Source organism: Dermacentor variabilis, unplaced genomic scaffold (genome assembly GCF_050947875.1).
Source record: "Dermacentor variabilis isolate Ectoservices unplaced genomic scaffold, ASM5094787v1 scaffold_12, whole genome shotgun sequence".
Taxonomy (NCBI): Eukaryota; Metazoa; Arthropoda; class Arachnida; order Ixodida; family Ixodidae; genus Dermacentor; species Dermacentor variabilis.
The window spans coordinates 28,312,476-28,326,617 of record NW_027460280.1 but is presented as its reverse complement, the minus strand read 5'-3'; the positions used below and the strand labels follow the sequence as shown (position 1 = coordinate 28,326,617).

The 14,142-nt window shown below is 46.1% G+C and overlaps 1 protein-coding gene across 1 annotated transcript in view; it reads left to right on the top strand.

The window, feature by feature from the left end:
* LOC142565777 (trypsin-1-like) overlaps positions 1–14,142 on the top strand; it is a 118,022-nt gene that overhangs the window by 87,794 nt on the left and 16,086 nt on the right. Inside the window, exon 5 of the mRNA XM_075676307.1 lies at positions 6,578–6,843. Coding sequence (XP_075532422.1) covers positions 6,578–6,843 — 266 coding nt within the window. The remainder of the gene's footprint in view (positions 1–6,577; positions 6,844–14,142) is intronic.

Genomic DNA, 14,142 nt, shown 5'->3' with positions numbered 1-14,142 from the left:
AATGACTCAAAAGCCGCAAGAGTTGTCTAACAAAGTGTTCGAAGCACTGGGCATCCTTTTTTTTTTTTCGTTTTCGTCACGTTGTATCTGGCGCACTGTGCCAGAAGTGCGTTTGAAATACCGGCATAAAGCGTCCTTCTGTTTCAGACACAGCCTGTGTTTTCGCTGTTAAAGGGAAGCTGAAGAGTCTGTCGAATTCAATAAGACGCTCATATACGGATGCGGGAGCCTTATAAACCATGTAGGTAAAATTTGGGGGTTTTTTTTTTCAATTAGGAGCGACGTAATCGTCGGTTAAAATTGCACTGTAGCTCCGCCCCCCGTCGAATGCCGCGCGCTGCTGCTGACGCTGACGATGCGAGCGGAGACCGGAGACCGGAAACCGCGGTGTTGTGACGTCAACTCTAGTGTTTTGTTCCTTCGCAGCCTGCGCGACCGTGCCTGACCGTGCTTGTTTCAGCGTGCGTGCCATCGTAATCTGCTTCGATCGACCCTGCATTCCTTTGTTGGTGCGTCTGCGCGTATGTAGAGTGGTCTCCCGTAGCCGACGGAATTCGCCGCCTTTACGACTTCGATTACGAGTAGTGTGCGGATGGCGCACAGATGAAGGTCACTACACGTACTGCATGAATCGGGAAGCTTTTCACGCGTTTAAACCGTCATTGTAGATTGCCGACAGCTTTGGACAGCGCACAAATGCCGACGATCGCCTCCCCGCTTACGTTCCACGAGGAGGCATGCAGGAACACAACACTACAGTTGTTTGACCGGAAACGAGCTCACTAGATCGGCGAAAGATCGGCGAGATCACTAGATCGCTTTGCAAAAAACATACTCACCAAAGAGCATTTCCAACACGAGGAGATCCCAAGACTTCGCTTTCGTTCGCGTCGAAAGCACTGCTCGTACCAGCATCGTTTGCTTCTTCGAGAGGCCGGCTCTTCGCAATCGGCTCGTACATGTAGGGAGTAACGCCGAACTCCTCAGAAAAACGCAGTCTCTCTAAATTTTCCATTACCTCTTAATTTTCCATTACAGCACCAAACTACCTGGCACCGCACTTCATGTGTAGAGGCAGTGGTCGGGCACTAGAGTTCACGTCACGAGGCGCCCGACCAATCACAGGCGGAAGCGAGATGCGCGCGCTGTGCGTGTCCGCTGCTGCACTTTTCGTCGAAATAAAATATATTTGCGCGTTCTTTCGCTCAATTTCGATACGATATTCGAATTCGGAGGGTTGAAAACAATTATTTACACATGTTCACTCATTTTTTCTGGAAAACCTTTCAGCTTCCCTTTAATAAAATATTGCTCGTATTGTAGGCTTTTTCTCAGATGGAGACACGGTAAACATTTTAATCAATGCAATTTGTTGTTTATGTTGCTGACCGATGAAACGCGCTAAAATATTCCCTCCTTTCGTTTCTAGCAAACAGCACCAGCGTAGCTTCACAAGAATTACCTTTTATTACTTTCGTAGTATGAAACTGCATAGAAATATTGCGTTTAAGCGGCAGACGGAATCACGAAGACGTCAAACTTGACCAGGACAGTAGCCTGCGTAAACCTAAGCAGCGTGTTTGTTTCATGAACAAAACCTAGCGACAAGGCCTTTCAGATCAACGTTTGTTCGACGCAGGAGCTGGCTACGAGCGTTACTTACGAAGCTGACGAAGCACTCCGACAAAAATTCTTAGCATCTCTAAAGGAAGGAGCAACCGATCCTTTCCCACTGAAATTGGTCGGTGTGCGGTCAAACTAACTGCGCGAGGAGTTCTCGGGAGAAACCGAAGCAGTGCCTTGGGAAAGCAAGCGAGCTGGTCCAAATATCGAACCGCGGCACCTCGCTTGTGCAGCGCTCCACTCTGGAATACGGGTCACGTTCCCTTATCGCCTGCGCGGAAGATTGTATCCGGATGAACGGCCGGTAGGCGCCCGTTAACTGAGAACAGCCCACAGAAACTAGACTGAAGGAAAGAAGATGGCGAATGTTAATGCGATGAAAGGCTTGCGCTTGCGATGACGCTTGCGGACATTTGGCACGAAGTCAATAGCCTCAGGTATTTATGGTAGCGGTCTGCGGCGTGTGGCTATACAGAACCGCGATGGAATCGTATAGAACTCGTGTCTGAGGTTTCTTCATTCAATTCTCGTCAGATATAGTCCCCCAACGCGAAATACACGCCATCGGCACGATAACCGTGAAATGATAAAGAGCCTCCATAGAAGGAAAGTGAGCCACTATAAATATGTGATATACAAATAGGCACATACTATGCAGGGGAGGGCCCTGGGCCAGGTAGTGCACCCCCCCCCCCCCCCCGCCCTCGGACTTCCCATGGGAGTAGGCATGGGAGGTGGATTAATGGAGTGTGTGCCTCTCCCGCCCTCGCCGTGAAATGTAAGATGTGCAACGTACCGCAGTGTACTATAGCAATAAAGGTATGTAGATATAGTGTAAGTACGTAGATTGTACCGTGGACGTATATCATAACGCCGACAACCCCGTGTGCGCATTGTGTTACCGCCACCATCGTGAAGGGTATAATAAGCGGGGAACCCCAGGATACGCGTATCTAGGAAGTCTGTAGGCCTCGCGGCCTCCGTTACAGCCGTACCGACCGTTAGCTCGTATTTCAGGCTAATTGTAAAAGTTAGGCGCAGCTAAAAGGAATGTTCACAGCGCACACGCGGTACAGTTTATCCGTATTTCGTGTACTCTATAAGCTATAGCGCCGCGTGAACTGCGCGTCACTCGCCTAATGCCGAGTCGGCGACAGCAGCCCCATTTCTTGAGACAAGGAGGATATACATGACGGGTAGGATGATATGCAAACGGGGCACTCTATTTAAAAGTAGTCTCCATGAGCATTGAGACATTTGTCCCACTGACTAACGAGTCGCGTGATTCCCGTCTCATAAAACTCTCCTTTACTCCTTTACTCCTTGACTCCTTTACGTCATCGTATACGACACGGATCTGTTTCCGTTGAGCTGTTTATTTTTTTCTATTGCCCCAAATTGTGGAATTCGCAAGGCGGCAGGTTTGGGCTGTATGGAAGAAAAGTAGGGAAACAACAAAAGACGAAGACGTACAAAAGCACAGTTCGCAATAGGGGATCAGAAAATTTGGGCGTGGTAGTTCGTGTTTTTTTTTTTTCATTGTTTAACCTACGTAGGACATTAGGCAGTATAATAGCAAGAGCTTGGTGGCGCAACCCACCACCCCGTTCCAAAGGGGACGCTCATAACGTCCGTCCGTCCGTCCGTCCGTCCATCCATCCATCCATCCATCCATCCAGCGGATGTTGCAGCGTTTCCCACTTGAATTTTGCCAGTGCGTTAATCGCATCAACAACGTGGGGCGGGCATTGTCGTGGAGCAAGATGTCCCCGTTCCTCAATTTTCCACGTCGTTTGTTCTTGATTGCGACACGCAGCCGATCCGGCGTTTCACCATATCGGAAACGATTGATGGTTAACTGCAAAACGCAACTGAAGCGTCCCGTGGCTCTTTACTTTCCACAAAAGAAGTAACGAAATCTAACTTTCACCATGCGTCACTGCGCCGCAAATTCGATTAGTAATGGCCCCTGACGATCGAAAAAGAAAATGTCATCAACACCTTTCCGGAGGAAATGACGGCCTTTGCTTTCTTTGGGGGTGGTGAATTCGAATGTTTCCACTGTAAGCATTGTCGTCGTGTTTCAGGCTCGTAATAGTGGCACCATGATTCGTCCCCGGTGACAACTGCAGACAAAAAGTCGTCACCCTCATTGTGATACCGGATCATATGAGTCAAGGCAGCGCAGAACCTTCTTCTGGCGGTGGTTCAAAATCTTGTGCATCCATTGAGCACACAACAACCGATAACCGAGATGTTCATGAATTATGGTGTGAACCGAACCAGTGACTGATGTTCACACGCTCTGCCAGTCCATCGATGCTTATCCTCCTTTCTTCAACCAGTCAGCTCATCAACCTTTGCAATTGCGCTGGAAGTGATTGCAAGGTGGCTTTGGCCCGGTCTTGGATCGTCTTTGCAACTTTCACGTCCTTCTTTGAATCGTTTGCTCCAACGCTTCACAGTGGCCAATGAAATGCAACGTTCAATGTACACGGCAGCCATACAGCAAACACCTTCAGCTGTCAAAAACCTCACGACACCACGCTGTTCAACTTTTGGAGCGTCCATTATGTAACGCAATCATATTCAACCCAGTGTATGAAAGCATTAAATAACATTTATACTCACACCTGCGTGTCACTTTCCAAAATGAGAGGTGCCTGTGTGATACGCGCATGCCTCGTACATAATGGACCGAACTATTATTGCGTGGGGTGAATTGGCTCACTTTCATTTGACCCGCCCTCGTACATTAGAAAAGCGAAGATACAGCTTGCTAAAGGGCGAAAAATTGCCACTAGAAACAAAGTTCACTGCACGTATGCAGAAAACCTCGCAATATGATATTTAAGTATAACGTATAAGTCTCCAATAAATCTACGTATCTAAGAAAATGTCACTGGATATAATGCATCAAACGAGGCAAATAAATACGTTGGGCAATCACAGATTCACAGATCACAGAATCCTAAGCCCCCCCCCTCCCCTCCCTGCACTCACCCCTATGTATCGCGCGCAGCGGAAGGCGGCGCGCTTCCTCCCCGCTTTACTCCCTTGCGCACACAAGACTGAGCCACCATCGTTGGTTCACCCATGCCACACCCCCTCCCCATGCTTTCACTCGCTCATGCAGCAGCGCGGTCCCGATGTTATCGGCCTTGGACTTTATACCGAACATGAGGGCGACAGCAGGAATGCGCCTGGAGGGTCCATATAACTGCTATCGCAATAATATATTAAGGGTATCCGGTAACTGAAGCGTCCCGTGGCGCTTTACTTTCCGCAAAAGAAGTAACGAAATCGAACTTTCACCATGCGGCAATCCGCTGCGCCGCAACAATGTATTTTTTTGTGTGCGTGTGTGTGGGGAGCGGGGGCACCGAAATGAGAAAAAAAAAAGACGCAAAGGAAAGCATGTTGGCCACAATCGAATGCTTACTTTGAGCACCTAATGTGGCTACCAAAGGAATATCGAAGAAAACGTGAGACGCTTGGCCCACAGAGAATCATACGCATACTGCTCGGTGTCCTACATCGGCGAGACAAGACTATGGGAGAGGTTGGGCTCAAGCGAACGCGTTGCAATCCGTCGAGTCCCCACAGAAATGGCGGAGAGCGACCATTGTTTCTTTCACTCATCTGCTAGCCAGAAAGTGTCCAAAACTCCGCCAGGCGAAAATCCACTCGGCGAGACAAAAACGAACGCGCACCGAAGGGCGCCGTGCGGTAGTCGGGGCAACACGAGAAAAACGCATGCGCCTCGCTCTGGCAACCCGCGGGTAGCGAGAACAAAAAAAAATTGATGAGGCTCAATGTGTTCTCGCGAATAAAAGTCAAAGTAGAAAACTAAATAAGAACGTAGTTATCTTTGCTGGCTTTAGTGTCTTGAAATGAATGCTTTGGCGCAGGGAAACAAAATGTTCATATTTTTTTCTGTGACGTGACGGCACAAGTTAACCACCACAACGCTTCCCCTCATCAGACCTCGCTGCGTGCTTTATCAACTTGTCTGATAGTGTGTTGACTTGGCTTGTCTCGTTGTATGTTACGATGTGCGACTTTAGAAACGTCAGTGCACCTTTGGCGCCAAATGTTCATAACAACATTAAAACCACAAAGTTCTGGAATTGAAAATCTAAAGCCCGACTTTGGAAATGTCAATGCACCTTTCACATAAAAAGTTTATGAGAATTTTATACCCATAAAGTTTCGGAATTGAAATCCATGCACTCCGTAGATTACACGGCCTCCGCAAGATGAAGCGACGAGCCCGCTCGCCACCAAAACGCCCTTGAAACTTTGTGCTCGGATGAGGCTCCTTACGTTATGTGACTCCTGGTGCATAGGCGTTGCCGCGAAAGCCAGCCCGAGTTTGCAATGTTCGCGCTGAAATGTCTTTTCAAGTGTGAAAAAGGCCCATTCTAGACAAAATCCAGAATGATTTCCGGCGCCGGTAGTTGTTTTGGTCGGCGGCGCATGACAGCACGAAAAAATTTCGGGGGGGGGGGGGGAGGCTGAAGCCCCATAAGCCCCCCCCCCCCTGCCCTGGCTGTGCCCCTGCTGGCAGTGACATATTGCCTGGTTTACAAATTACGGCACAGTTACCCGCTGTTGCTATCTGCCCCCGTCTCGGTCGTCTCGTTCGCCCGTTCCCAGCCTCGTGTTCGTGCCCATGTGGTTAAATTTCCGTGAGGTAATACAAATAAGCTCTACACTAATTTTAATTATCTAATTAGCGCATACTAATTACTTTGTTGCACATACCTGTTCCCAAAGTGTTCCAAAGAGAATTCTGTACGGGCGTGCTCTCTATTAGCTTCTGTTTAAAGCATTCGCATAATATTTTCGTGTCTTGTCCCATATCCTCGAGTGATTCAGGCCTAAAATTGTGTCAGACATCATGACACAGCAACGCGATTTCTTTGCATGTCTTCCTTTCGGTCCCGTGCAGCAAAACGGCGTCCATGCTGTCGGTGAACGTGGGCGACTACAACCTGTCATCGAGCGACGACGCCCAAAATGTGGTGCGCAACGTGCTGAGATTCATACAGCACGAGGAATACGTCATCTCCACGTATGACAACGACATAGCCGTGCTCACGCTCGAGGAACCGGTGCCGTGGGAGTCTCTCACAACAGTAGTCCTCCCACCCGTCAACTCGGACCTGGCGCAGGACACCACGGTCTGCGTCATGGGCTGGGGAAGGCTCCAGTACGGTACGTCACGCAACCGCGGCCCCGAACTTTTCCATCCCGTGTTTTAAGAGGATATTTTAATGCGAAAGCATTATATGTCCCATTGAGCTGAAATGCGTCGTATAGTCAGCATGACCGAAAGATAGTACCAAAAATAGCCGACGGCGCAAAGAGTAAAAACAAGAAGTGCTCAGACTACGTGAAATTTCTCTTTGAATATAAAATAAATTTGATTAATTTCGGCCTGGGTGAGAATGGAGCCCAGGCCACCGAGGTGCGAGACCAGCACGATTCCCCGACGACCCCGGCACAGTTGTGGCCGCGCCTAGTGCGTGCGTCACGTCCCGTCGCAGCCATGTGGGTGACGAAGCGTGTGACCTTTCACCCATCTTGGAAGGCTTGTATCAGAAATGGAACAGAAACATGTTGCAGCAGCTTTGCGTTTATAGCGCCCCAGTATTACTTCCTGCTGCGCACGCTGTGCGCATGCCGTGTCCGAGCGCCAGGCACAGTCAAGCTGCAAACGCCGATATGCGTGCGGGCACGTGACGGCGCAGCCAAGAGGGAGGAGGTGGCGCCACGCCATGACTGTATAACATGAGCGTGTTCATGGCGTTCCGAGGTCTACAAACGGTATAATGCTTTCGCATTTCCACACGTAAGCAATCTTAAGTGTTTCTGCCCAATTTTTATTTGTTTAATCACAAATCTAACTGCAGTGTCAGACGGCGAATTATTGGCGGTGGCGGTTATCGGGCAGTGCCTGATACGAACTGCCAGGAGCATACCAATGTAGACCATTGTCGCAAACGCCGAATTCGCAGTGCGTGGTCGACATTTGCGGCTGCTTATGGCGCCGTCCTATCGCGTTCACAAAGGAAGAAACAAAAATCAAGTGTAGGAACCGCGTTGTCACAGGGCACAGTGACCGTTTTTCCTGACAGAGTCGGTTAGCGGTCTTCTTACCTAAATTTAATGAATTACCCTTTCAGCGAATGGCTCCAGGCTGTACATGTCACATTCTAGAAGTAGAAGCCAGGTCGAGAGATGCCCATTTAACGCGACAAATTCCGAAAGCCATTCCAAATTAAGAAAACGAACTTGTTGACCTTTATTGTAAGCCGTGTAAAGTACATTCGTACAAAAAAGCAATGAAATGTTATAGCAAAAAATTAATTAGTAAGGTAATTCACTATTATTGGTTTGCTGAACTATCCACAACTGTAATCTCGCTCGAGTGTACCAAAACGCTACTATGGGCTTTGCATTAGGTTCCTCGCTTAAATCAGAATTTCAAGGTATCAGACTAAGCGCAGCAAAAAAAGATATATAAATATATAAGAGAGATATATTGGGCTTTGTGGGGTAACTACCCAATACAGCAGTCTAGCTTCGATATATGCACCACTAAATATCTTAGCGTTCCACATAAGTACACGTCCTGAGAAGCCATCCTCGCGCATTCCAGGCACTCACGTGCGCAACGTTCGCTCACGGCATGTTTTGGGGATGGCTATGTTCAGGATGATCTGAGACACCTTCTACACAGACATGCTATACAGCTTCAGTTGTTCACTCACATGTGCCACAATGTTATTGATTAAATATCGGTGTTTTAGCCGCTTCTTTAATCAGAATTCTTCGATACATTGGCTAATGAAGTATGGCGGAAAAAACGCACTTTATTTATATCGCTACTAAATTATGTTGAAAGATTTTCCATAATATCCTCGCTATTAAAAGTCGAAATATGCTTTTTTGCAACTTTGACTATATAATTGTGACCATAAACAAATCTCAGAGGCAATGAAGCCAAGGAAAGCATAGGGGTAATTACTTGCGATTGAAATTGAGGTATATAAAATTATGAGGAAAAGAGAAATTATATATATATATATATATATATATATATATATATATATATATATATATATATATATATATATATATATATATATACACACTCAAGAGACTGTGAAACCACGATGTTAGAACCATAGAGAAATACAATGCGTCCCACCTCCGCGATCATCAAAACCCGTATACCGCGGATAATTCGGATAATTCAAGCATGTTCTCAGGCATTTGAGGTATACTAAATGAACTTAAACTGACTCTACCGACATGCCTCGAGCTGACTTTCTAATGAGAACCCCTCCCTCCCCCCCCCCCCCCAAAAAAAAATTGCAGCGCTAAAGCATGAGAAAAAGTGATGAGAAGGTTTGCAGTAACACGCAATCAGAAATAAATAACAACGTCAACAGTTGCAAATATCACATACAGATTGTCATCAAGTAACAAAAAAGTCGTAGTTTGCGTCCAGTTATTTCTTCTACATTTGCGCTTATATTCGTTTTCGCGGGTTTCCGTTTGTACTCCCGGTCGTCGGTACGCCTGTAGGGTTTGCCCCGAGTTCACGGCCGTCCGCGCACGTGCGACTCCAGAACTGCGAGGCCAGAACCATTTAGAAATCGTTCTATATTGAGTTACCCGTAAAAAAAACACATCTATCGCGGATAAATCAAATAAATTTTTAGGCATAACTGCGAGTCGGCCTAGTTAGCACAGATTCATCTTAAAACTTTTTGTGCGCAAACAAACAGGGACGAAGAATAGGGGCAACACAAGGACGAGTTGTTAGAAAGCGCTCGTCCTTGTGTTGCCCCTATTCTTCGTCCCTGTTTGTTTGCGCACAAAAAAGTTTTAAAATTTTTAGGCACGTAGGGCCCTCTGGCTGCACTTGTAGGCGATGAGGTAGCCTCGCCGCCTATGGGATAATCTGACTGAGCTACGTCAAATGCTCGGTTGCCATAGTCGGAAGTTCGAGTCCCTCTGTAAATTATTTTTCTTTTTTTTTACGATGGTGAACTTGAAATTCACCTCCTCCAGTGCACAACATCTGCAGGCTTGGAGTGACACCTGTCTCCGGCGAAAGATGCCGAGACCGAGTGGGGCTATACTAATCCAGGTACAACCAAATCAGGAAGGCCCACTAAGCTTCAACAAGACACTTCCTCATCAGAACAGGAATTGGACTTTTTGGTGTAGTATTCGGCCACCACTTCCCAAATTTCACTACAATTCACCCGCGACCCTCAGTCCCCAGCAGCTGCGGAGCACCTGACCTAGGCGGCGGTCAGACCTGTAACGCAGCAGAGGGTGCTAAGAGTCTCTGGACCCGGACAGGCCGCAAGTGGAAACTGACCCCGGCAGCCTTTAACAGCCGAACTCTGTCGAGTGAGGCTAGCTTAGCAGGACTCTTTGATGTACTATCAAATATTAAAATTTGGGATATCGTTGGCCTTAGCGAGATTAGAACTGGCGAGGCTTATACAGTGCTGACTAACGGCCATGTCCTCTGCTATAGAGGTCTCCCAGATAAGAAGCAATACGGGGTAGGATTCCTAATCCACAAGGACATAGCGGGCAACATTGGCGAATTAGAATTAATGAGAGGGTAGCTGTATTCGTAATCAAACTTAATAAGAGGTATAGATTAAACGTAGTACAAGCCTACGCACCAACATCCAGTCACGATGATGAAGTAGATCAGTTTTACGAAGATGTTGAATTAGCGATGAGAAAAGTGCAAACTGAGTATACGGTAGTTATGGGCGACTTCAATGCAAAAATGGGGGGAAAGCAGGCTGGTGAACAAGCAATTGGCAACCAAAATAATCACCTATAGAATACGAGCAACACTGGACTTTGGTAAACCAAGGGAACAGGCTGGCTTCAGGAAGGGATACTCTACAATGGATCACATCTATGTCATTAATCGGGTTATCGAGAAATCCGCAGAGTATAATAAGCCTCTCTATGTGGCTTTCATAGATTACGAAAAGGCATTTGATTCAGCAATAATACCAGCAGTCATAGAGGCATTACGTAATCAAAGAGTACAGAACGCTTACGTAAATACCTTGGAAAATATCTACAGTTCTACAGCTACCCTTAATTCTACACAAGAAAAGCAGGAAGATACATATAAAGAAAAAGGTCAGACAGGGAGACACAATCTCTCCAATGCTATTCACAGCGTGCTTGGAAAACGTATTCAAGCTAATAAACTGGGGGAAAAAATTATGGGGTTTTACGTGCCAAAACCACTTTCTGATTATGAGGCACGCCGTAGTGGGGGACTCCGGAAATTTCGACCACCTGGCGTTCTTTAACGTGCGCCTAAATCTAAGCACACGGGTGTTTTCGCCCCCATCGAAATGCGGCCGCCGCAGCCGGGATTCAATCCCGCGACCTCGTGTTCAGCAGCCCAACACCATAGCCACTGAGCAACCTTCGGTTTGACGATGACAGAGGCGCAGACGAGTTACAATAAATGATTGAGGACCTTAACAGAGAGAGTATAAGAGTGGGGTAGAAGATTAATATGGGCAGAAGACAAAGATAGCGATCAATAGCTGGGCAAGGGAACAAGAGTTCAGGATCGCCACTCAGCCTCTAGTGTTTGTAAAGGAGTACGTGTAACTAGGTCAATTACCCACAGGGGACCCTGATCATGATAAGGAAATTTGCAGAAGAATAAAAATGGGTTGGAGCGCATTCGGCAGACATTGTCAGATCCTGACTGGAAGCTTACCACTATCATTGAAAAGAAAGGTGTACAATCAATGCATTCCACCGGTGCTCACATATGGGGCAGAAATTTAGAGACTGACAAAGAAGCTCGAAAACAAGTTAAGGACCGCGCAAAGAGCGATGGAACGAAGAATGTTAGGCGTAACGTCAAGAGACAGAAAGAGAGCGGTTTAGATCAGAAAGCAAACGGGTATAGACGATGTTCTAATTGACATCAAGAGAAAAAAATGGAGGTGGGCAGGTGATGTAATCCGCCGCTTAGATGACCATTAGGGTTAAAGAATGGTTACCAAGAGAAGGGAAACGCAGTCGAGAACGGCAGAATACTAGGTGGAGCGCTGAAATTAGGAAATTCGCGGACCCTAGTTGGAATCGGGGTTATATATATCGGTATATATATATATATATATATATATATATATATATATATATATATATATATATATATATATATATATATATATATATATATATATATATATATATATGGCATTACGAGAGGGTGGCAGGTGTAGTTGTGAAACTTAATAAGAGGTACAAATTGAAAGTCGTATAGGTCTACGCCCCTACATCCAGTCATGATGACCAGGAAGTCGAAAGCTTCTATGAAGACGTGGAATCGGCGATGGGTAAAGTCAAAACAAAATACACTATACTGATTGGCCACTTCAATGCCAGGGCAGGCAAGAAGCAGGCTGGAGACAAGTCAGTGGGGGAATATAGCATAGGCTCTAGGAATAGCAGGGTAGAGTTATTAGTAGAGTTTGCAGAACAGAATAATATGCGGATAATTAATACTTTCTTCCGCAAACGGGATAGCCGAAAGTGGACATGGAGGAGCCCAAATAGCGAGACTAGAAATGAAATAGACTTTATACTCTGCGCTAACCCTGGCATCATACAAGATATGGATGTGCTCGGCAAGGTGCGCTGCAGTGACCATAGGATGGTAAGAACTCGAATTAGCCTAGACCTGAGGAGGGAACGGAAGAAACTGGTACATAAGAAGCCGATCAATGAGTTGGCGGTAAGAGGGAAAATAGGGGAATTCCGGATCAAGCTACAGAACAGGTATTCGACCTTAACTCAGGAAGAGGACCTTAGTGTTGAAGATATGAACGACAATCTTATGGGCATCATTAAAGAGTGTGCAATAGAAGTCGGCGGTAACTCCGTTAGACAGGATGCCAGTAAACTATTGCAGGAGACGAAAGATCTGATCAAGAAACGCCAATGTAAGAAAGCTTCTAAACCTACAGCTAGAATAGAACTGGCAGAACTTTCCAAGTTAATCAAAAAGCATAAGACAGCTGACATAAGGAAGTATAATATGGATAGAATTGAACATGCTCTCAGGAACGGAGGAAGCCTAAAAGCAGTGAAGAAGAAACTAGGAATAGGCAAGAATCAGGTGTATGCGTTAAGAGACAAAGCCGGCAATATCATTACTAATATGGATGAGATAGTTCAAGTGGCTGAGGAGTTCTATAGAGATTTATACTGTACCAGTGGCACCCACGACGACAATGGAAGAGAGAATAGTCTAGAGGAATTTGAAATCCCACAAGTAATGCCGGAAGAAGTAAAGAAGGCTTAGGAGCTATGCAAAGGGGGAAGGCAGCTGGGGAGATCAGGTAACAGCAGATTTGTTGAAGGATGGTGGGCAGATTGTTCTAGAAAAACTGGCCATCCCGTTTACGCAATGCCTCATGACTTCGAGCGTACCGGAATCTTGGAAGAACGCTAACATAATCCTAATCCATAAGAAAGGAGACGCCAAAGACTTGAAAAATTATAGACCGATCAGCTTACTGTCCGTTGCCTACAAAGTATTTACTAAAGTAATCGCAAATAGAATCAGGAACACCTTAGACTTCTGTCAACCAAGGGACCAGGCAGGATTCCGTAAAGCCTACTCAACAATAGACCATATTCACACTATCAATCAGGTGATAGAGAAATGTACAAAATATAACCAACCCTTATATGTAGCTTTCATTGATTACGAGAAAGCGTTTGATTCAGTCGAAACCTCAGCAGTCATGGAGGCATTGCGGAATCAGGGTATACACGAGCCGTATGTAAAAATACTGAACGATATCTATAGCGGCTCCACAGCCACCGTAGTCCTCCATAAAGAAAGCAACAAAATCCCAATAAAGAAAGGCGTCAGGCAGGGAGATACGATCTCTCCAATGCTATTCACAGCGTGTTTACAGGAGGTATTCAGAGACCTGGATTGGGAAGAATTGGGGATAAGAGTTAATGGAGAATACCTTAGTGACTTGCGATTCGCTGATGATATTGCCTTGCTTAGTAACTCAGGGGCGAATTGCAATGCATGCTCACTGATCTGGAGAGGCAAAGCAGAAGGGTGGGTCTAAAAATTAATCTGCAGAAAATTAAAGCAATGTTTAACAGTCTCGGAAGAGAACAGCAGTTTACGATAGGTAGCGAGGCACTAAAAGTGGTAAGAGAATACATCTACTTAGGACAGGTAGTGACCGCGGATCCTGATCATGAGACTGAAATAATCAGACGAATAAGAATGGGCTGGTGAATTTCGACGCAGTGGCACAATCGACGTAATTTAACTTTCTCAAATGCCGCAAATTTCATTAAAATCGATCCAGGGGTTATTTCAGCAAAACGTTTTTGCGTTTTACATGTATTTGAATAGGCCGCGTCGGAGTTGGGCCCGAGCCACTGAGTAAGACATTTAGG